Source organism: Penaeus monodon, chromosome 17, assembly GCF_015228065.2.
Source record: "Penaeus monodon isolate SGIC_2016 chromosome 17, NSTDA_Pmon_1, whole genome shotgun sequence".
Taxonomy (NCBI): Eukaryota; Metazoa; Arthropoda; class Malacostraca; order Decapoda; family Penaeidae; genus Penaeus; species Penaeus monodon.
The window spans coordinates 16,271,012-16,294,152 of record NC_051402.1 but is presented as its reverse complement, the minus strand read 5'-3'; the positions used below and the strand labels follow the sequence as shown (position 1 = coordinate 16,294,152).

General features: G+C 46.2%; 1 protein-coding gene across 2 annotated transcripts in view; it reads left to right on the top strand.

The window, feature by feature from the left end:
• LOC119583561 overlaps nucleotides 1-23,141 on the top strand; it is a 102,864-nt gene that overhangs the window by 19,795 nt on the left and 59,928 nt on the right. The window contains exon 3 of one of the 2 annotated variants that reach the window (XM_037932107.1): nucleotides 17,589-17,636. The exons of the other annotated variant lie outside the window; for it this stretch is intronic. Coding sequence (XP_037788035.1) covers nucleotides 17,589-17,636 — 48 coding nt within the window. The remainder of the gene's footprint in view (nucleotides 1-17,588; nucleotides 17,637-23,141) is intronic. 2 annotated transcript variants of the gene reach the window in all.

The window sequence follows — 23,141 nt, the reverse complement described above, 5'->3', positions numbered from 1 at the left end:
GAGTGCACGTGCGCGCGCATGCGTGCGTGCGTGCATCTGTCTGTCTGTATGTATGTCTCGAGAGAGAGAGAGAGAGAGAGAGAGAGAGAGAGAGAGAGAGAGAGAGAGAGAGAGAGAGAGAGAGAGAGAGAGAGAGAGAGAGAGAGAAAGGAGGGAGGAGAGGAGAGAGAGAGAGAGTGGCTGTCCTAGAGAGAGCCGGAAACGTGCTTGCTGTAAGTCTGCCTTCGACTGTTTTTCTTCCGCAACGAAAACACATTTGCGCGCAGAGGGGGCGAGCTGTGCGAGTGGCCGGCGCGGGAGGGGAAGGGGGAGGGAGGGGAGAAGGGGGATATAGAGAAAGGAGGGAAAGGGTGTAAGGAAGGGGAAAAGGGGAAGAGAGAGGAGGGAAGGGAAAGGAAAAGAGAGAAGAGAGGGAAGAGTATAGGGAAGGGAATGGAGGGTAGAGGAAAGAGGGGTGGGGGATCGAGGAGAGGCAGAAAGGGTAATGATGAGAATGGGTGAATGAGGAGGAGGGAGAAGGGGCGGGAGAGTGAAAGAGGTGATGATTAAGGAAAAGGGTTAAGGGGGGTAGCTGAGGGGGGTGGGGTGGGAGGTGATAGGTCTTCAGTGATATGGATAGAATTACAAAAAAAAAAGAAAAAAAAATATATAGTATATTATAGCATATCAAAGCAAACAAGAAAATGATAATAATGATCATAAATTAGAATGAAATGAATGAATAGATGCGATTTCAGCAAGGGTAACGATGAGGCACAAATACGATACTCCTCTGCGTTCGCGTTTTGCCTCAAGAAACACAAGCAAAACAGTCTGAAACGTGACACAGAGGCATCAGGCCCCCAGGACGCACGCGGGCACCCGGAAAAACCCCAGGGGCAAAAAAAAAAAAAAAAAAAAAAAAAAAAAAAAAAAAAAAAAAAAAAAAAAAAAGCGGGGGGGGGGGGGGGACAAAGGCGCTACATAGAGCATGAGGGGGAATGGTAGCAAATAGAGCGGAAGGAGGGAAGCGAAAGGGGTAAGGAAAGAAGGAAGGAAGGGAGGAATTAAGGGAGGCCTGAAATGCACCCTTTTCTTGGGATGATGGCCCGCGAGGCAACAAAGCACACAGGCCATTACGAGTGTCAGGAAGGACAATCATTCTGTCACTTCTTCTCCCTACCCCCCCCCCTTATCCACCTTCCCCCCCATTCTCTCCTACCCTCACCCCCTCTCCGGCCCCCATTCACCATACCCCCACTCTCCTTAGCCCTCCAAACACCCGGACCTTGTTCTTGGCATTTTTTATGTCTTTGTCCAGGATGTTTGGATAAAAATCAGTCTGCGAACGTCATCAGTTGCTGATTATCAGCATTGTTATATTATTATTACTATTATTATTATTATTATTATTATCATTATTATTATTATTATTATTATTATTATTATTATTATTATATCTTTATGGTTATTATGATGAGAATTATTGTTATTGTTGTTGTTAGTAGTAGTAGTAGTAGTAGTAGTAGTAGTAGTAGTAGTAGGCTATTAATCATTATTCTTCTTGTTATTGTTACTGTTGTTACTTGTTATTGCCGTCATTTTCATTATTATGAAGACTCCAGGAGTACAAGTGAAAGTGGTAGCACTGTTATGATTAATCTAATTTCCTGAAACGTTTGTATATGATTGCCCCGGCCATTTTTTTCTTTCTTTCGTTTTTACTTTCTCGTTCTTCGCAGTGTTGACGAGTGGTTCTTACATACTTATTTTCCCAAGCAGTTTTACCACCCCATTAATGGCTTGACCTCACAGTGAAACCACTCTTAAGCAGACTTTTTTTTTTTTACTTGAATCTTGTCATAATATTGTCACAGTCGGAGCCATCTTGCTAACGGCGGCTTCTTTATCCCACGTGACCCATCCTGACCTCTGACCCCGCGGGATGTGACTGACCTTATGCCTTTCGAGGTCGGCCCCGCCCCCTTGCCCTCATGAAGCTGTCCTCCCGGTATTTAACTAGAGATTTAAGGCGATTAAGGACACGCAGGAAGGGGTGATTAAATGGTCTATGATGTCTTTTTGTGTTGTGACATGTCGGGCGGTTGTTACGAAGGTTGTGTTTGAATAGATGTTGTTATTCCCATTTGTTTGTCTGTTGCCTGTAGTCTTAGAGCCTGGCAGATGTCAGGCAAAATGTCCTCGAAGAATACTAATGTTCGAATTGCTTTAGCTGTCTGAGATTTGAGCGACTTCTTCGATTCTGGTGCTTATTAGCAGTATCAAAACTTATGCTTCTCTCTCTCTCTTTCTCTCTCTCTCTCTTTCTCTCTCTCTCTCTTTCTCTCTCTCTCTCTCTCTCTCTCTCTCTCTCTCTCTCTCTCTCTCTCTCTCTCTCTCTCTCTCTCTCTCTCTCTCTCTCTCTCTCTCTCTCTCTCTCTCTCTTTTCTCTTCCTCTCTCTCTCTCTCCCTCTCTTTCTCTCTCCATCCCTCCCTCCCTCCCTCTCTGCCCCCCTCCCCCTCCCTTTCTCCCACCCATTCTCACTCCTTCACTCCCTCTCGCTACCAAAGACCCGCCCAGATGGTAATGAGGATTCGACCTAGTTCCAATCCGTTCCCGAGGGATTCATTATCCCAGCCTCGGTCACAGACCAATCGTCCTCCATCTACACATCTGGTCACCGTAAAAACCATTGTCCTGCAATCCCTAAGCCCTGGTCCCTTGAGTCGGAGAAATGGCGAGTCCGGAATACATTAGCGTAACAATCGTGTTTGTGTGGGGTGTGATCGGGGGCTGAAGTTGTATATTTTGCTTGGGTTTAATTTTATTTTAGATGTTCTTATTTAATGATTTGTATATTAATTTTCATCTATTTATTTATTTTGCATGCCGATAGCGACTGGGTTCAGACATGTTTGCGCGAGAATTAGTTTTTTTTGTTTTGTTTTGTTTTGTTTTTGTTTTTTTGCCTATTTTCTTATCTGGATATTTCCGCACAGATTTGGGGGGTGGGGAAATATATATATATATATATATATATATATATATATATATATATATATATATATATATATATATATATATATATATATATATATGGTGATGTCTCAAGGCAGCAGGTCTTTGTACGTCGGCAGCATTCAAGTCAAAGTCAGAATCGTAAGTTTACGCAACCCAGCCTGAGATAAAAGACTGATATAAAAATCGCTGGTGCATCTTAATTCTTGTATCAATTGCGGAACATCCTTTGTGCCGGACAGGATAATCGCCTAGTAATCACATGTTAGACGGGATTTACAACCTTCCCTCCAAGAGTCAGTAATCCGGGGATTAAAATAGCGCTTGGGAAGTGCGACGATAATAGAGGCGGCGCCGCGTCGGCCGGGGCTTTGATGGGTCAATCCCGGTTTTGTGAAGGTAACTCGCATTTGCCAGATTCTGGGGCGGCGCGAGGCGATCACACGCTAGATGTGGAGCTGTTTGAATCCGCTGTGGTAGTCTGTTTTGATTTGATTTTAATGTATGGCTTGGTGGAAAACGAAGATGTGAATAGGCATTGGAAGCGAGAAAGACAGTACGAATCGGCGTGAATAGAAGAGAGAAGAATAAAAAACGATTTGAGAGTTGTGTCGCGCCCATTAGCACCCTTTGGGCCGCAGCTGGAACCGCAATTTAATATAGTTCGGCAACAATCACCAGGGACACATCTCAGCGACGGAGCACAAAGGGGTGGCAGGGCGTTGCGGATCAGATATTGGATCAAAGGGCGACAAAAGGCTCCTCTATAGCCTCCCCCCCCTTTGCGCACCCTTCCGCCCTTTCCCCCTGATGTGAGGTGCTCGGTGGCGAACCCCCCGGAGCGACGGAGAGCGACCTGCCGGGGCGAGTTTCACGTCTCGTTGGCCGCGGCGGGACTGGAGTGCCCTTCGCGCCCCCTTCCCGCTTGCGTCGGGTTTTGCAGGTTGTGGGGCAAGGGGAGATGTTACATGATATATAAAGGGCGAGAAGTTAGTGAATTCAATTGATTTTCTCTTCAAAACCATGGTTGATTTTCATGTATTTTGAATATAGTGAACATGGCTTATTTTGAAGAGCGAGGGGGTTGTAAGATAATGTAATAATCAGAGCAGGCTCGAAGGCCTGGACTGGATTTCATTCACGAAACGCTTTTCTCCCTTTCATGGTTTGTCACAAAGTGTTCCCTGGCCGGACGCTGAATGAGACGGTAGGACATTCTGCGGGGCGAGAGTGCCCATAGCGATAGGCCGTGAATGTAATTTTTTTATCCTGTCCTTAGGCCTGTTGTGTCACTTCTTTTTGTTCCGTTTTGGTGTCGTGGGTCGCGTCCTTGAGGACACCCTTGTGTGTGGATGTCTGTGTGTGTGTGTGTCTGTGTTTGTTGAAATGTTCCAGCTGCCAGGCCGATCGAGAACAATGGTTAGATAGTATCGGATCATAGCGTGTGTATATTGAACAGACAACAGCTTTATCGCATACAAAAGAGAGTAAGAAAAAACAGAAAAACAGAGAGAGGGAGGCAGAGAGAGAGAGAGAGAGACGGAAGAACGCCGCCGCAAATCGCCTTCTTCGCCTAGCAACGCAACTGGGTGCTCCTTGGGCGGCGGGCCAATTAGCTCCCTTGCTTTGCGGGCCCTGTTATCGGCCAGCATCTCACCCGAAGCGACACGGGCGAGAGATAAGAATTTAGAGAAGGCTGCACGCGACCTGCAGGAGATAATCAGCTAAGCTCTTTGGGTCTCTGGGTGTTAAAGGTGTCCGCGCCTAATAGCTACCATTAGTATTAAGTGTCCCATGTCCGGACTGATTCTGCCCCTGATAATGACCGAGGGAGAGTCCGCCGGCCGCCGCTGCCGCCGTGTCGCGCCTCGTTAGGTCGGGAAGAGTGGACGTTTTTCGTTCCTTTTTATGGATTGATATTCTGTTTTGTTTTGTTTCTTGTTTTGGTATATTTTATTATTTCTATTCCGTTCTGATTATTTTGTTTCTTGTTTTGGTATACTTTATTATTTCTATTCCGATCTGATTATTTTACTGATTGTTTACGTAAGCGCATATGATTTATTTAGATCTTTTGTATTTAGACCAACATGGCGGTTAATTTATTCATTCCTTTACTTAATGAGACTCCAGTTTTAACGATTATCCTAACCGTTATCAGCGGTTTAATCTCTTCCTTCAGCGTGAAGATTAATCATGCGGCACTCGTTAATGGCGCCGTGAACGAGGGTGTTGATTATTAGTGCTTTGCAAGCAGGTCGCTGATTTAAGCATAGAAGAGACCGCATGTGTGACATTTAGCGGAGGGGAACGATAACCTTTTGCCCGCATGCTCGCGTAAATTAAGACTGTTGACTTCAATTTGCACTTTTATTACGTTGTCTTCATTGGTTTATTCGTTAATTGCTTCTGTATTGCGAAGGAGTGGGCGACGTTATCATTCAGTGCCTTGCCCCCCCCTCTCTCTCTCTCTCTCTCTGTCTCGCAAAATTTGCAAAGTCGTGGGAGAATTTAAGGAACGCTGCTGATGATATTTACACAGGGCGATGCTCAACACTCCTCAAGGCTGTGTATATTTTCGCTCGCTGATGTGAATATCCAAAGGTTTTGTATATTTGAAACAATTTATTGTATATATATACTTATTAATTTTCGCCTGGGCTCTTTGTTTTTATTTTCGCTTTCATTTTCTCTTCTGTTCGCGCTGGATGTAATTGCCAAGTTTAAAATGAAATAAGAGATTCTTATTCTTTGGTGGTACGTTTCTTATTGAAGTGTTAATTAATTAGGCAGCATAGGATTAATTTCATGTTGTGTTCATTAAAGCAGGATTCATTAGCTGGATTTCTGGATATAAAATTTGATAGCAGATTTCCAGGAATGCAAAATTGGGTGACTAGCTAGTCTAAGATTGGGTTGCTGGCCTTCAGGAATGCAAGATGCGGTTGCTGGCCTCCAGGAATGCAAGATGCCCTTCAGTGATACAATCTTAAACGGAACGGACCGGACACGGTGATTCGGGGATTAATCGAGAGTAAACACGAGAGAGTTAAGACGTAAACACGAGTCGGCGACACAATGCAGGCTAAACGCATTAACCCGTTAGAGCGAGGGAGAGAGGCGAGGGAGGAGGCGACCTCGGCAAATATTTACGCTAATGCTGCCAAAACAAAATCCGATGCTCACGTTTCCGACATGATTACGGATTGTCGACACTTCCTGTTTGCGTCACATGTTCGACAGTATGTGGGGTTGGTAATGGAGACGGGAGCATTTGGGGGGGGGGGGGGTCGTGTAAGTACTGTATGGGCGAACCTTTGTAACTTCGTACTTACTTTTTGTGGTGGTTTTCCGTTTTTAATTATGGGCTTTCGTACTTTTATGTTGAAGTTTTCTGTTTATTTCCTTGGGTTTTCGTACTTTTTTTTTTTGGGGGGGAGGGGGGGGTAATTTCATATTTGGGCCTCGTAGGTTTTTTTTTCTCCTTTTATTTATTTTTTATTTATTTATTTTTTTTTTCTTCTTCTTCTTCTTCTTCTTCTTCTTCTTCTGCTTCTGCTTCTGCTTCTGCTTCTGCTTCTGCTTCTCTGTATTTGGGGTTCGTTTTCATTATTGGTGTAAAAGACGTTGATTTTTTTTCTTTTTTTAGGATAGTTCATTCTGAAAGATCTAATAAGAAACTTAACTCCTTGCATGTGTGGAAGACATTAAGAGAAAAAAGAGCGTTGTGTGAGAACGAGTGGGATGGGGCAGGAAGCAGAAGGTGGTGGGAAGGAACAGAAAGGAGAATGAGAAAGGATAATTGAGGAAGGCAGATGTCACGGTCGCCGGTGACGCGCCAGCGGTCTTTCCTCGAGCCTCTCACTCGCTCTCTGAAGTTTTGATTTGTACTCTGTTATAGTTGTGTTTTTTTTTTATACTGCCTTGCATTAGTTTTGATTAATTTGTTTTTTTAAATCTCTGTGGCTGTCTGTACCTGCTTTTCCCTTTTCTCATTTCTGTGTATGGGTTAGTCCTCGGCCTCTCTCTCTCTCTCACCTCACATGTCTAACTCAAAATAACTATGTCTGATTTGAGCTTCTTTCTTCCCTACAGGTAAGCCCGAACGTGATGAGTCAGTAAGCGTGGAAACCTCGCCCACCCCCTCCCCTCCCCCCTTAGTCTGGGCAAGGTAAGTTTCAGAGACAACACAGGCCACGCTAGCGAATAAGAAGCTGTTCATCGGCAGCCATTAAAGACTCCCCTTTGAGGTTTGAGTGTTTATGCCAACGGAGCAGCTGTTACGAGAGGCGGTGTTTTTTTTCCTCTCTCTCCTAGTTCCGATTCCGTCTTGGCGCCAAGATGGTGACGTCACGCGGCAGGTAACAAGCAGATGTCAGTTGTTGCTTGGCTCGCCACGCCCTCCTCGCGCGAGAAGGGACGATCACCTCAATGAAAGTTGTAAATGTGTTTTGCCAACTATTTGAATGCAACAAGAGTTATCTTTGTGGGGTTAATAGCTCGTTTGACCTCACGATGACCTCTTAAAGGGTGGAGTGGATCAGTCCCGCGACACTACTGACACCTGCTGCCCTGATAAGCGGCCTGGAGGGCGTCTGTCAAAAGTCACACCTGTCTTCGGTCCTCTCGCTCGTCGGCATCGCAGGTAGATCTCGCGGCACAGCTGATTAGGGAGGCTGTGGGGGCGTGAGTGAAGCTTCCTCCGGACACAGCATCTTCTAATTTCGAATTTGTGGAATGTATTTAGGTTCGTTGACATGATATTACCCAAGTTTTCCTCCTCTGCGGCCTCGTCTTGTCGTCCACTTCTCCCACTCAGACTCCGAACAAAGCGAGGGAAAAAGTAGCAGTACTTGCCTCACTCGCATATAAAGGCAGGCCCTGTTCTCCCCCTCTCGCCTTCCTCATCTCGTCTGCCACAGTGACGCCGTCCCGCCTCCCCCCTCCCCCTTCTCCTTCTCCACTTTTGTTTGTTGATGAACGCATCACGGGACGCGGTCGCCTCCAGACTGGACGGGGACGGCGACAAAGCGGTCTCCAACAACGCCCCTTTTTGACTGGCTGAGAAATATTCTCTCTCTCTCTCTCTCTCTCTCTCTCTCTCTCTCTCTCTCTCTCTCTCTCTCTCTCTCTCTCTCTCTCTCTCTCTCTCTCTCTCTCTCTCTCTCGACCCCCTTCGTTCTCAACAACTCACAACTTTCCCATGTTGCTAGCTTTAAGTTTTGATTTCATTTACCAGTATCCGCGTGTGAAACCATGATCCGCGTACGTCGATTTCATCCCCTGCGTGACGTCAGAAAGGTGGCAAGATTAGGCAGAGACAGGCGCCGCCCTTGATGTCCAAAAAATAGGTCACGGGGAGCCGAGGCAGTACAGGCACAAGTGGCACTTGTAACGGACATAGGCATAGTGGTAGAGAAAGGGATATGGAAGGGGAGAGGGAGAGGGAGAGAAGTAGAGGCGGTTTGAGTGTAACCAGTAGCTACTGTTGTTTATATGGACAGTTACGGGAATGGGGTCGTGGATTATTACGGGTTACCAAAATGGAATCAGAGATTGAGATATGGACCAACTTGACCTAACTGTCGTCGAGAATTAGTGCTGAACCTAATGCCGAAGTCTGAGACTTGGATATGAAATGCTTTCTCTAAAGAGAAGGAAACCAGTATTTGATATTCTTAGAAGACCCTCTCAACCATAGCATGGAATATCGGAAATTCCCTCTCCAAGTTTTTTTGTTTGTTTTGTTTTTTTTTTACCCTTTTTTTACTCCCGAGTTTCTAAAAATACAATCTGCTATCATGCTCGCGGGTTCAAGGCATCTCCCTCTTGACGCCGTTCTTGGGGAGGGTTTACAGCGGCTCCTCAGGTAACGCACACTCCTCGCACCTCCTTCGCCCTCCTGACCCCAGGCGCCCGCTCTCCCTTCCTCCCTCCCTCCCTCCCTCCCCTCTCCTACCCTTTCCTCCTCCCCTCGCTCCTCCTCCTCCTCCTCCTCCTCCTCCTCCTCCTCCTCCTCCTCCTCCTCCTCCTCCTCCTCCTCCTCCTCCTCTTAGGACCCTTTCTTCTACGCGCTTGAGGTGCAGTGTTCCCCTCACGAACTTATTATAGGAGAGGGCTACGTCAGTTCCCCTCGCTCTCCCGCAAGGTAGTCTGCTGGCGTTCACGGCGGATGAGGCAGCCCTCGCCCCTCTTTTAGAGGGAAATCGATCATTTAATTGTGCATTGGAAGATCTCAGGGCCGCGGATGTAATGCTCCAAGTCTTTCCGGTGGTAATTTGCGTGCGGAGGTAAAGATCGGAGGTGCATCAGTGTGCGTCGCGAGTAATGAATTCGTTAGGGTGTTCAGTAATTCAACTCGTCGACGGTTTAAGTAACGTGGACAGCCGTTCAAGTATCCATGCAGGCTGCACTGCGAGAGGATATTAGACAAGTGTGTCCTAAGGTAAGATTTATGGTTTCTCTCTCTCTCTCTCTCTCTCTCTCTCTCTCTCTCTTTCTCTTTCTCTCTCTCTCTTTCTCTCTCTCTCTCTCTCTCTTCTCTCTCTCTCTCTTTCTCTCTTTCTCTCTCTCTCTCTCTCTCTCTCTCTCTCTCTCTCTCTCTCTCTCTCTCTCTCTCTCTCTCTCTCTCTCTCTCTCTCTTTATTTCTCTCTCTCTCTCTTTATTTCTCTCTCTCTCTTTATCTCTCTCTCTCTCTCTCTCTCTCTTTCTCCTTCTCTCCTCTCCTTCTCTCCTTCTTCCTCTCCTCCGTCCTCATTAGCTATCTTTACAGAGATGTGTCATTCAGTCTAAAATCCATTAAATATCCTTTGATATAGGAGGAAGGAGGAAGTCCTCGTCACACAGCTTGTCACTAACGCAGGTGGCAGAAGCAGGGACGTGGCTGCGTTTTTCTCCTGTGTCTTTATGCCATAATTAAGGACCACAGTATAAAGCCTTTTTTTTCTGTTGAGTATGATGCATAGCGAAGGTCGTATTGCACATAAACAGGCTCTGTAAAGAACATTTGTCTCGAACAGAATTTAAGACAAGAAATTATGAGAGTATACTTGCAATATGATGCCAGTGGTCACAAATGGCGACGTATAATGAATGAGTAAACATTGCATTGTTAATAATACTTTAACAGTTAGAATGGCAATGAAAAAGCCGTTTGTGTTGGCCCGCCGGCCTTGTTGGAGGAGCTGCTTCAAGGTTCTATCCTGGGTGGGCAGAGAGAGAGAGAGAGAGAGAGAGAGAGAGAGAGAGAGAGAGAGAGAGAGAGAGAGAGAGAGGAAGAGAGAGAGAGAGAGAGAGAGAGAGAGAGAGAGAGAGAGAGAGAGAGAGAGAGAGAGAGAGAGAGAGAGAGAGATTGACTGACTGACTTGCAATTGCAAGGCTGTAGATTGAGGAGGGAGAGGATGACTCCTGCGATACCCCAGATAGAGGGCGTTGTGATACCCTAGGGTGTCGTTGGTCATGCCCCACCGATGGCCTTCTTGGGCAGCGTGACCCCCATGCCTCTGTCAGAAGTCGGGCCCTTGTGTTTACGCTCCGTTTCTTCAGGCCAGCCGTTGCTTTTCTTTGTCACGGAGGCAGAGGAGTCGCCGTAGGAGAGAGGACGGTTCGCTCTCACAATAAACAGTAACTGTAAACACGAACTACAAACAAGGAAGAAGGAAGCGTTTCATTGTGTCGCTTTTCCCATGAATTTATTTATTTTAACTTAATATAGACGTAAATATATTGATATGAAAACAGATAAAGACGGCAACAGAAACATAAACAAATTATTTCCCCCCAGCGATGTTTGTGTTTTAAGTTCGCTTTCTTTTCTAGCACACGCCCTATGGGGGACCTGGTGACCTCCAGAAGCCCCATGGCTATTGAGGCTGCGACCTTGGCTGTCGTGACTCACGGGTTATTCGCAAGGGTCAAGACTGGGAGGGTTAGAGAGGGCCCGGGAGAGAGGGGAAAGGGGAGAGGGGAGAGGGCCCTCCTGCCGGCTGATGTCAGGGTAACCCACAATTTGTCTCGGGCGTTGGATTTTAAGTGGCCTGAGGAAGGGTGAAAAAAGGGTGTGCAGAGATGGGAGGCGAAGGCAGGAGGGAAAACACAGAAGAAGGAGAAAATGTTCGGGGAACTTTATGTAAAGATATTCTAGAATGTTTGGACTGGAGAGATAATGTGATTAGCGGAGATACGAGACTTGATCTGCCTGAAGTTAACGAAGAGCGTGTAGGCATAGAAACCAAATAAGCAAGCAAGCGCGCAGGCAGAAGGGCGAGAAGCTGACACGAGAGCAGGCAAGAAGTGCGTGGGAGGTAAAGAAAAACTTGAGAGGTTTTGGATTGCGTGGGAGATCGAGGGGCGTCTGGAGGCTGGAGTGGCGAGGAGTGTTCCTCAGCGGACACAGGAGACGTCTGTTCCGCCACAAGGTCGCTGCACGTCGTCTTCTGCTCATGAGTCCTTTGTTACGCGCATTGTCAAGACGCGTCATCGTCGTCTTCGGTTGTTATGCCAAGCGCCGCCATGCGGCATGTCTCGGAGGGCACGAAGCGGATGTCCGGTTATTGGGTCTTCGTCTTAATGGATCTTGCGTTTCTCTTATAGTGTTTGTTAAGCCTGGTGGAACGCCCACACGCGGGACAGGGCGCTATGCATTTGGCTGAAGTAACGCCAAGGCATTGTCACGTGGCGGTTATGCGGTCGTTACTCACCCAAAGCGCCCTGTCGAGTCATTGTTCATGATGTTCCACAGTTCACAAACTCTCCTTTGTCGGTATGCCTCAGTGTTTATCCCTTGGATGTTTACCCAGCGTCCCAAGTGCCACCCCTTCCCTTTGCCGATTATTGACATCCTCTTTGTGCCCCCCCCCCCCCCACCACACACACACACACTCCGGATGTGCTCCGGCGCCCTGGACGCACACAGTTGTTTGACCGTGACACCAAAGCCTGTCTGTCTCGCTGAATTATGTCTCTCGCTGTAACATCCTTCCCACGCGATGTATTGCTTGCTCTGACAGCTGTTCCTTGTCCTGTGAATAAGCTTCGGTCATTACGGTCTTGCCTTTGAGCGTTCCTACTCGCGGCTGAAGCAACCAACACAGATATTGGTAAAATATCTATCGGCGTGTGTCACCTTCATCTTCCTACGCACATGCGGAAAGTGTGTTGCTCTGAAGGTGCACTCGCACGCACACATCGGACATGCCAGGCAGGCCACTGCTTATATGTGTATCACTTACTAGTTTTTGCTGCAACACTTAAGTAGAGGGAGTGTCGCATGCACCGCTGCCTCCTCGCCCACCACCGCGCCGCCGCCTCCCGAGTTGCTTCGTCCTTCCCTACTATGTTGCTGTTGCACCTTGCAGGCACTCTGCCAGTGCTAAGAATAGTCCTAGGTAAACGGTTGGAATATATACTTGAGTTGTTGATGTGAAAGGATGTTTTCAGGCTGCGAAGGAGAAAGGACGAAGGAAGAGCATCTGCAAAGAGGGACCATAAGAACTTGTTCCGCTGCCGCCATTGGTCGGGGCTGATGAGGGTTGAATGGCACCCTGAAAAGGTCGTTAGTACAGGGTCGGACGGAGAGACGGATGGGCGGAGGGGAAGCAGAAGGACAAGTAGAGATAGTCGGGAGAGAGAAAAAAGAAATACGTTTTTAAATGGGCACTGCCAAGGCCACGAATCCCTGAGTACAGCTGTGGCTAAATATGAACTGTATATGTATTTTTAAGTTCATAGGAGAGGTTGCACTTGCTTACTGTATTTTGTATGCATGAGTGAATCTCGACTAGGGATACTAGCGAATAAGTTGTAGGCGTGCCAGTTTCAGGATGGTAGAGTAGGACCTTTAATGTGTAAGTTAATGAATAAAACGTGTAAATTGGGCACGGGAATAAAATGGATCAACAGAAACTGAAAGCGGAACAGGTGCCAGATGTGAGAGCTGGTGTGCCAAGGGAAAGCAGTGCCGACCAGACTTGGGTTTCTAAGGTACTCGTCGTCAGGAAAGATAAAGTAGTACATTCCAAACCCGTGTGTACACTCAGGTGTACTGATGACGTTAACAGAAGGAGTTTCTCCCCTCTCCCTTCCTCCCCCCCGCCCCCTACTCTCTCGACGTGTAGGTGGGGTGCGGCGCTTAGGCTTGCGGTCGGACAGGAAGGAGATATGGCACTAATGTCTTGTCAGGTGCCATACCACGCATTCCGGAGCGGTGCTCAGGCAGGGAGAGGAAAGGGCGACAGGGCGCTTGTGTACACAAAACCTTTCCCAGACGGTTTGGCGTAGGCCAAGTTTTTAAATGGTCCTAACCAAGTTATTATTTGTAACTTATTGAAAAATATCACAAACAGTACAAACTCCACGATAGTTTTGAAAGCCAGCATCATGCAGATCTTACCATATCTAGACGCTCCACATCCTTAGCGAAGAGAGAGAGAGAGGGGGGGGGGAGGTGCTAGATCTGGGTGGAGTCATTGTTCTCAGCCTTGGGAGTAATAGCAAGTACTGACCGTGAGGTAAGTACTATTACTACATCGGGCCGCGCGTGTGTCTGAGAGGGGCCCGCAATGGCGGCAGAAAGGAGGGAGGTAATATCTTGGTCAAATTTTACAAGTTACCGAATTCTAATTTTAAGTCTATTTAGTCTTTTCAGTCTGCATTGTTCTTTCACCTCGCTTAAGTCCTTGATTATACCTGTTATTTTTCCGTCTCTCCAACAATATTTTTTTGGGCTTCTCACGCTTAACAAGGTAATTTCCCTCATTAGGACGGCAGTGAGCGCTAGAACCGGGTTGTGGAAGAGCGATGAATGGGTGACCGATGATAGTTGGTTTGGTGTCGGCTGATGATCCTTCTAACGGTACACGACACGGTTATAACGACGTTTGTCCCGTTTTCTTTATTCAGAAGTTCATGTTTTGGTCTGTTTTTTTCTCGTTTTCTTCGTTTGCCTTTTTGTTTTTTGCTCTTACCGATTCGCTTCTTTTTTCTCTTGGTTTCTTGCTTCTTATTTATATTTACTGGTAGTATTGTTTTTGGCAATTTTATATTACCATCTCGAAATGTCCACATGTATTTTTCATGTATTTAGACATATGTATATATATACATATACATATATGTATGCATGAACACACACACACACACAGACACACACACACACACACACACACACACACACACACACACACACACACACACACACACACACACACACACACACACACACACACACACACACACACATTCACAGTGACAGAAGGTTTCTTGGGCCCATGCGAGTAGAAAAGGTTTCATATATGCATATATACATATATTACATACAAGTAAGTTTTTATGCATACACGCACACGCACACACACACACACACACACACACACACACACACACACACACACACACACACACACACACACACACACATACACACACACACACACACACACATATATATATATATATATATATATATATATATATATATATATATATAATATATATGTGTGTGTGTGTGTGTATGTATGTATGTATGTATGTATGGAGGGATGTATATTGATTTTCCATATTATTTTAACCGGAAAGATCCAGGTGGCGCATCCAGCCTCCAGGATTCCCCGGCGAGACCTGCGTCCCGGCCGGCAGGTGACAGCGCCCCTGCACCTGGTCATAGCCTGCATTCTGCCGCCTAAACAACACACGCATTCGAAATGTCGACTTATTTAGCGACTCTTCTGAATATGCTTCTTGAGCACGACGACGCAAGGACGACACCGACCCGCGACCACGCTGTCGGGCCTTGGTCGGGCCGACTTGCGACGACGTGTCACGCGCCACAGAAGAACAGTCGCGCGGCTTTCAGTCGGCCTTCGCCGAACGCCGCTCTCTTGCGGGGCCGTTTCGCGGATCTCAGCCTCACTCGGTGCACGTCGCCTCATGCGTCGCTGACATTTTCATGGGAATTTTTTAATTGTAGTTTTTTTCTCTCTCATTGTTCATTCATCGACATTGACATCTATTCTTTGCCTTTTCTCTCACTTTTTTTTTTTTTTTTTTTTTTTACTATTTGTTTTCTTTGCCATTTTCCCTTCCCATACTACATGCAAAATTAGTTTTAATATTTGCCACAGCCTCCCAGAAGCACATTGTTGAACGCCCCTGACGGAGGAATGCATTTGTGTTTGTGTTCATAAGGGCGCGAAATGAGACGTTCTGAAGTTGAGTGACATTTTTATGACGCTGGCCGAGGGGAGCGAAGTTAGTAGTGGCAGGTGGCGAAAGGGGAATGAAAGGGGAAGGTGGGGAGGGGATGAAAGGGGTGAAGAGATGGGGAGGGGAGGAAAAGGGAAGAAAAGGAATGTTCATAAAATCCGGCTCTCAGAATGGAAGTGGCTCTGAAATTGTCATCTGGGTGGCGCCATTAGGAAATTTTTAAAAATGAAACAAAAAGCATGAGCGGGAATGTTTATTCCCAACAGATAATCCATATTATTGTTAAACTATCATCCATGTCATTCCAACACTGTCTTCCACGTCTTTCGGGGCCCCGCCCCCTCCCCACCGCCGCCTCCGCACTCGTTATCATCAAAGCCCTACGCCGCTCGGTGCTGATCTGACGGCGATTGGCGAATGGCCGGCACGTGTCCGACTAGGGCCTCGAGGAAACCCATTCCCTGCGACCCTCGACTCTGACAGGCGAGGCTCTGGTGCGTCGAGTTTTATTGGCGATCTGGGAGGGCTGGCCGGGCTTTGGTGCAGGGGGATCGGCGGTTCATGGGTTCTCTGCTCTCGTCGAGGGAGAGGGAGGGGCCGGGATGAAGGAGGAGGAGAGTGAAGGAGAAAGAAAGGGAGGGAGGGAAGGAGCGAATACAAAAGGAGGAGGAGAGGGATGGAAGAAATAGATATTATAGAAGGAGAGGGGAGGAATAAATAATTTAAAAGGAAAGAGAATAATAGATAATATATGAGGAAAGGGAAGGGGTGAATGGAGAAGGAGGAGGGGAGGGAGGGACAAAAGAAGGAAGGACGTAGGGAAAAAAGAAAGAAAAAGAAGGCAAAACATCATTCGTAATATAAGACCAGAAAGGCAGGGTTCGGAATGGAGAAAAGAAAGGGAATGAGAAAGATGAGGAGCAGTGGGAGAAGGAGGAGGAGGAAAAAGAATGAGGGGGATTATTTTACCAAAGATATTTGCTTTTGAAATATATTTGCATACCGTTTCCTGATATTGCATGTGCTCACAGGATGTTATTGTTAATGCTCGTTTTTTGTCGCGGATTTCCGAAATATGAAGCCGGAAGCCAGAAGGTTTTCACAACTGTTATCAGCAGCCTTGCCATGTGTGTATTTGTTATTCTGACTGTGAAAGTGTAATTATGTTAATGATTCGTCTTAATGACTGGCTAAGTGTATGATTGTATCATCTGTCAACTCTGTTCTGCGTAGAAAGTGATAGGAATGGAAAACGTTCCAATTCCAGGCGGTTGTGGAAACAAAGGCTTGTGTCTTCTCTCTCTCTGCTCTCCTCTCCTCTCCTCTCCTCTTCTCTCCCTTTTTTTACCATCTTCCCTCTTTCCTTTTCTCCCTCCCTATCTCTTTCTCCCCTCTCCTCTACTTCTTTCCCTTTCTCCTCCACTCCCCACATTCTCTTATCCCATGCTTCATTCTATCTTCATATCACACTTCCTCTGTCAATATGACGACCTTCGATAAAATTCGGTTTTCAGAATAATGGAATAAAACTCAACTGGTCGAACGAAGCCGGACGTGTGAGCACCACCATTATCGTGCGCGTTGAGTATGATTGTGTTTTTAGCCTACAAACGGGTCGGGAGCATCATGGCGGGTGTGCGGTTATGGTGAAACTGGTACGCGCTGCTGGACCACTGACCGGTAGTTACTGTAGTGTGCGGGGTAGGGGGAGAGGTAAGGTGGGGGGGGGAGGAAGGAGAGATGGTGGTGGGGGGTTTGGGCTTCTCTCTTTTCTTTTCGTTTTTTTTATCTCTTTTTTTTTTAGGTTCTTTCTTTCTCTATCTCTATCTCTCCCTCTGATTTTGCTCTCTCTCTCTCTCTCTCTCTCTCTCTCTCTCTCTCTCTCTCTCTCTCTCTCTCTCTCTATTTCTTTCTATTTTTATCACGTTACTGATTATTTTCTACATTATAATCCTATCGAACATTTTTTGTCTTTCTGTTCATTTCTCAACATGACTCTGGACACAATGTCGGTTAACACTCTAACCTTAACACTTGTACTAAAATATGGATTTATTTGTTTATTTATTAATATTACGTCTAACATGCTCTTATATGGTATAATTTAAGTAATTTGATGTTAAATTTAGCTTTATATAATTTGCTTGTCTCCGTTTTTAAGGCAGCGCTTAGCATGTTTATATGCGACTTCATGGATATTATTTAGCATTTAAGCTAGCTTTATGTGAAAATTGCTCTTACTGTTTTCTTATTTTTAAGACATTTTTTCTCTTTGCTCTTGATTTTCAGCTTTTATTTTAAGGCATTTTTGTTCTCTGCTCTTGATTTTCAGCTTTCATTGGGGTTGACACTGTTCTTCATCGCTGTCCTTCTCTCTGCGTTTTTCAGGCTGTCTGCTCTTACCCCATGACATTGACTTCAGCTCACAGTTCCCAGGTACAGTCGCGTTGCTCTGAATCTTGCTGAAACACCGGAATCTTGAGCTCTGCCGGTCCCCTCGTGGATAGTCCTTTTGTTATGTTTGGATTTAGAATGTAGATCCTTGTATATGTTCCCGGGGCTGTGTATGTGGACCGCATGGATGGGCCCCTCCGCCATGTGTGTTTTGATGTCCCCAACCGCATTTCTCAACCACATGATGCGTCCTCTGCTACCCCCCCTACCCCCACCCCGGCTCATGCTCGCTAATTGATCTTGCAACACTCCTTTCTTGATTTTTTTTCTTTTTTTTTTCTTGATTTTTTCGAGCCTTGTAAATGTGTCCCTGAGTTTCGAATCTCATTGTGCCCCCCCCCCCTTTCCCTCGGCATTTCTTCTCGATCTATTTTGTATAATGCTTTATCAATCTGTCTTGTGTCTCTCTTTGCTTTTTCTTTTATTGGCTTTGTATCATATTTGCATGTAGGCCAACTATGATGAAACAAGCGCATCGTGTAATTCTCCTCCTGGTAAACATGGAGAGGAAGTGGTCCCAGTCTTACCTCAGACAGCGCATGTGTGAAACGTTTTAATTAATCGGTCAGCGAGGCAGGTGTAGTACCGCCCCATTAGTTACATTAATGACTACCATTAACTCTTATTATTAGCCCTTCCCTTATGTGATAGTAGAGCAAGGAATGTCGATCTATCAAGAGTCTGTTCCTGCTTGCCTAACTGTCTGCTTGCCTGCTTGCCTGCTTGCCTGCCTGCCTACCTGCCTGCCTGCTGGGGCTCCAAGCACACTCGGAGGTCATGGCGTCGTCTGCCGTTATTTGCGGGTGTGATTGCGAGTCATCATGGTTATGTTTGCGGCGCTGGTGTTATCCTTGTGACAGCCGGTGGGTGTGACGGCGCTCAAGGTTTATGGTACTCGGGCACGGTCGCTGCCAACACCCGCTCTCCGGGGCGTGAGGACTTTATATCATTTTTCATTTTTCATCCTCCAATTCCGTCTTTTGTTTTCCGGTCTCACAATCGGTTTAAGCCTGGGTTGTACCTTCTTCGATCCGATTTTATTTTGTTGTGATATTGTTATGCATTTCTCGCGCCGCTAGAATTTCCGTGTGTGGTTATTTTTTCCTTTTTATTTTATTTAATGATTATTTACTTTTATTATTATTATTTAATGTAATTTGCTGTTTTCCCTCCCCTTTCCTTTCCACGTCATGACGCTAGGAGTTTTTCGAAAAGGTTATAAAGTTTATTTTTATTTTTATTCACAAAAGTTCTCTCTATACATTTACTTCGATCCCTTTTTCCTCTGTTTTCTCTTGAGAGTTTCCTATCATTGTCAATTTCCCTTTCATCACCGTGATAAGCAATAACTACCATCACGACTACCTGTATCCCATTAACTCTAAGACCTTGGAACGCTCTCGAAAAACAAAAGACAAAACAAAACAAAAAACATCACGACATACCTGTACTTCTGTCAGGACACAACACTATTATAATTTGCGTAAGTACAAGGGGACAAAACCACGCGTGCCAAGGTCAGTGGGACGGGTTTCGAAGGGGGGAGAGGGGCGGGGGAGATATTACCTTTTTTTATGAGGTATGGGTCATTATCATAGTCTTCTTGCATTTTGGAATTATGTAAGTTCTTTTCGTGTCTTGTTGCTATTTTTTTTATTTACTTTTTAGCTTCCCTATTCTACTCGCATGGGCCCAAGAACCTTTCGTCACTGTGAATGTGTGTTGTGTGTGTGTGTGTGTGTGTGTGTGTGTGTGTGTGTGTGTGTGTGTGTGTGTGTGTGTGTGTGTGTGTGTGTGTGTGTGTGTGTGTCTGCGCCCGAGCGAGGGTATGCTTCGCAAGCTTTCCGTCGTAAGCCTCAATACCCCGTGCTAATACCCCGGTCATCTGGTGCGTACACAGACCGTGTTTACCGTGCATGGGGGTTAGGGGGCGACGACCCCCCAACCTACGCCATTATGTTCGCTATTACCTTAATCTTCGAGACTTTCCTCAAACACTAGCAGCGAGTGATGCCTAAAATAACAAAAGCTAAAAATATAAATGATTATGGACTGAGATTGCGTTCTCGATGAAGACCTCGTTCCAGGTGTGAGGCTATTGCTGGACAAGCCTAATAACAAGAGTAACACCTGGCGAGGAGTTCACGAGCGTCCGACGAGAAAGGAGGACGGAGGGGAGGGGAGGGCAGGGGAGGGGGCGCCGATTATCTCCGGGAAGTCGAATGTTTTTGTCGAGCAAGCCTGGCAGTAAGAAGATACACAGTGCTTGTTGTCCAAGTGTCCTCGACGGCCGACCAAGTAATGAATATTGATAAGCCCTGAACGTGTTTGCAATAGCCTTGATTTAAAGAGCCCAATGGCTTTACCATCGCCCCGGCGCATAATGCACACGCCGTCGGGGTCCTGTTCGGCGGGGCGGCTCACAAGGCGAAACTGTCTGCGTGTTGATATTTGCTTTGAACTCGGGACGTGGCGCTTTGTTCAGTATCAAGGTGTGATTTCTTCCTTTGTTTTTTTTTTCTTTTTCCAAAGGCGGTAGGATGCAACCCCCCCGCAGGAGATTAATCTTGGTTGGACTCGATTGATAGGACTTTCTGCTCACTGTGGACATTTCCCTTTTTAGCGCGCGAAGGGCACGCTTGGTGTCGCAGAAAGCTTGTTGCTGGATCTCCTTCTTCTGCGCATTGAATGATGGGATTTGATAAGCAGATGATAAGAACAAGTCCCTTACCCATGTAAAGGCTCGGCGACTTGGGTCCGAAGCGCGCCGTCTCAGGAGATAAAAACGCAGAGATTAAAAAAAAAACGGCAGCTCGAAAAGCCAGCAGCCTGTGGGAGCTTCCACTCGCGGCGCAGAAAGGTAATCGAAAAAGCATTTACCGAAGAGAGATTACGGCGATGGTGGTTCCCATGATGGCCCCGGGGAGGGAGGAAGGGGGGAGGGGGGAGATGCTGAGGACGGAGACGGAGGCCAGGATGGTCGGCCGCCAAGTAGGAGCCAAGGGGATTATGGACCAAGCGGACATCTTGCAGCTGCCTCCATATTGGGCCATGTCGCGGGTCAGATTGGCTCTTGTTTATGGCTGCCAGATGCAATATTCATGACGCGACGTGTTGCATTCGAACTCCTCCTCCCTTCTCCCTTGCCCCTCTCCCTTCCCCATTCCCCTCTCCCCTCCCCCTTACCCCATACCCCTTCTCCCTCTCCTCTCCCCTCCCCTCCCCTCCCCTCCCCTCCCCTCCCCCTCCCCTCCCCTTTCCCCTCCTTTTGCTATCTGAACGAGAGGAGAAAGGAGGGGGGTCGCGTGCACGGTGACAGGTGAACAACTGTCGGCCTTGCTTGATCCTTGACTGGTGTTGCCAAACGTTCATTCATTCTGCGGTTCCTCTTGAGTCATGCTGCATTGCGTGATACATTTTGATATCTGTTTTTCCCCTCGCTCATTTTTTTCCAGTGTGTATGTGGGGTGGGGGTGTCTGTGTGGGGGGATGGGTATCTGTCTCTCTGTCTCTGTCTGTGTCTCTTTGTCTGTCTATACACACACACACACACACACACACACACACACACACACACACACACACACACACACACACACACACATATATATATATATATATATATATATATATATATATATATATATATATATATATATATATATATATATATGTGGAGATCTACTGATGTCAGAGTGAAACTGTGTGTCGTTCATATATTTCGTTCCAAGTTACAGATGGTTCCTCTACTCCACAAGTGTTCTAGAACAACACCGTCGAAGGCTCCAAATCCTCTTACATAGTTCGTGATAAGAGCTTTATCCTCTAAGAAGGCTCTAAAATCTTCCTGCGTACAAAGGGCCTTTTAAGATTGCGCTAAACATAATTTTCATCTCGACACATTGAGATTTTAGTTTTTGAACTGCTAAGACGTACTTGCAGATCATGATGAGAGATGAATATGTATGTGTGTGTGTGTATGTGTGTGTGTGTGTGTATATATATATATATATATATATATATATATATATATATATATATATAGTATATATTTTTTTATATTTGCATAAGCCCTATATATATGTATACGTATATGGTCTATGTATTTACGTAGACTATATTTGTATGTATGTTTGTGTGTAGTTTGTGTATATAGCCACTCACACCTGACATTTTACATATAAGTAGTGTAACCCTAGTAGTTTCTTTTTACACAGAGTTGATTCTGCTAGAGCATAGCAAGGATTAAGTTAACAATGGAAGCAACAACAACTATAGTAATGACAAAAGCTAATAGTGTCTTAAACGAAAGACAACAGCACAAAGCCGCACATCAGCCCGCGTAACGAAGATCATAACATTAAGCAAACACGTCCCTCAGTGTGTGCTGAGCAAACAAACCCGCGTCCAAATCTTTCGCGCTAGTCGGCCGGCGTCCTGACTGGCGTGCAGCACCTCGACAACAGGGCCAAAGAGTGCCGCTCCCTGACCGCTGGCACTTGTGAACAGCCGCTCCCCGACAACGCTGGGCACTCACGCGGGAGGAGAGGGCGCGAATGCTTTGTGATGCTCGCTGAGTGGCCAGTTTAGTTCCTAAGCAACCAATGGATCATGGAAGGACTTGTTTGTTGTGCGAGGAAAAAAAGGGGGAGGGGGAAGAAGGAGGGGAGGGGAGGTGGGGGTTATCGCGAAACAGTTTGTCTTATTAGATAGTTGAATCCTTTACGAGGCGATGATTCCTTTTTTATTCATTAGAGTGGGGGAGAGCGGAGAAAGAGAAAAAAAAAAGAACGCGAAGGAGAAGAAGGGAGAAAGAAAAAGAGAGGGAGTGTTATATGTTTTATATATGTGTACCTGTATATATATATGAAAAATAAAAATGGAACCAATCCTAGACAAGAAAATCCGGCGGGGCTGTGACCGCCCACGCCCTCACTGACAGGCGAGTCGGAATTACCAACAAAATCCACCGGAGATTAGCGGTGTGAGTTCCGGCCTCGCGAGCGGCTGCGGAGCTTCCATTCACGCAGCTTTTATCGCGGACAAGATCGTGACAGGGAATTAGCGGTCAGCGTAAAAGAGCTTAGCGGCCGCGAGGACTCAGGACTCGTTTGTGACTAAGCAGGAAATTCCCTCGAGTTGCTTGTATGTAATTTTGTCTTTTGGCTTCGACTAAAAAGTCACGTAGTCACCATTTTTTTTATGAATGGGCCGCAACGCCAGAACAGCCGATGTATAGAGAAGCATCAGACTTAGTAATTTGGCGATTTGATTGACAATAAATCAGAGAGACAAGAACAACCGCCCCGTTTATGGATGGACGAGATTTTTTTGTATGTTGAAGAAATGTTCGATTAGTTTCGTAACACTTCATCAGATATGGACTCAAGGTTAGTGACTCGGCATTTAACGAAGCTGTGAACTCGATCGGTTGTTGGTGTTGCTGCGACGCGCGTGTTGATGTAGCAACGGCGGCCGGGCTTGCTT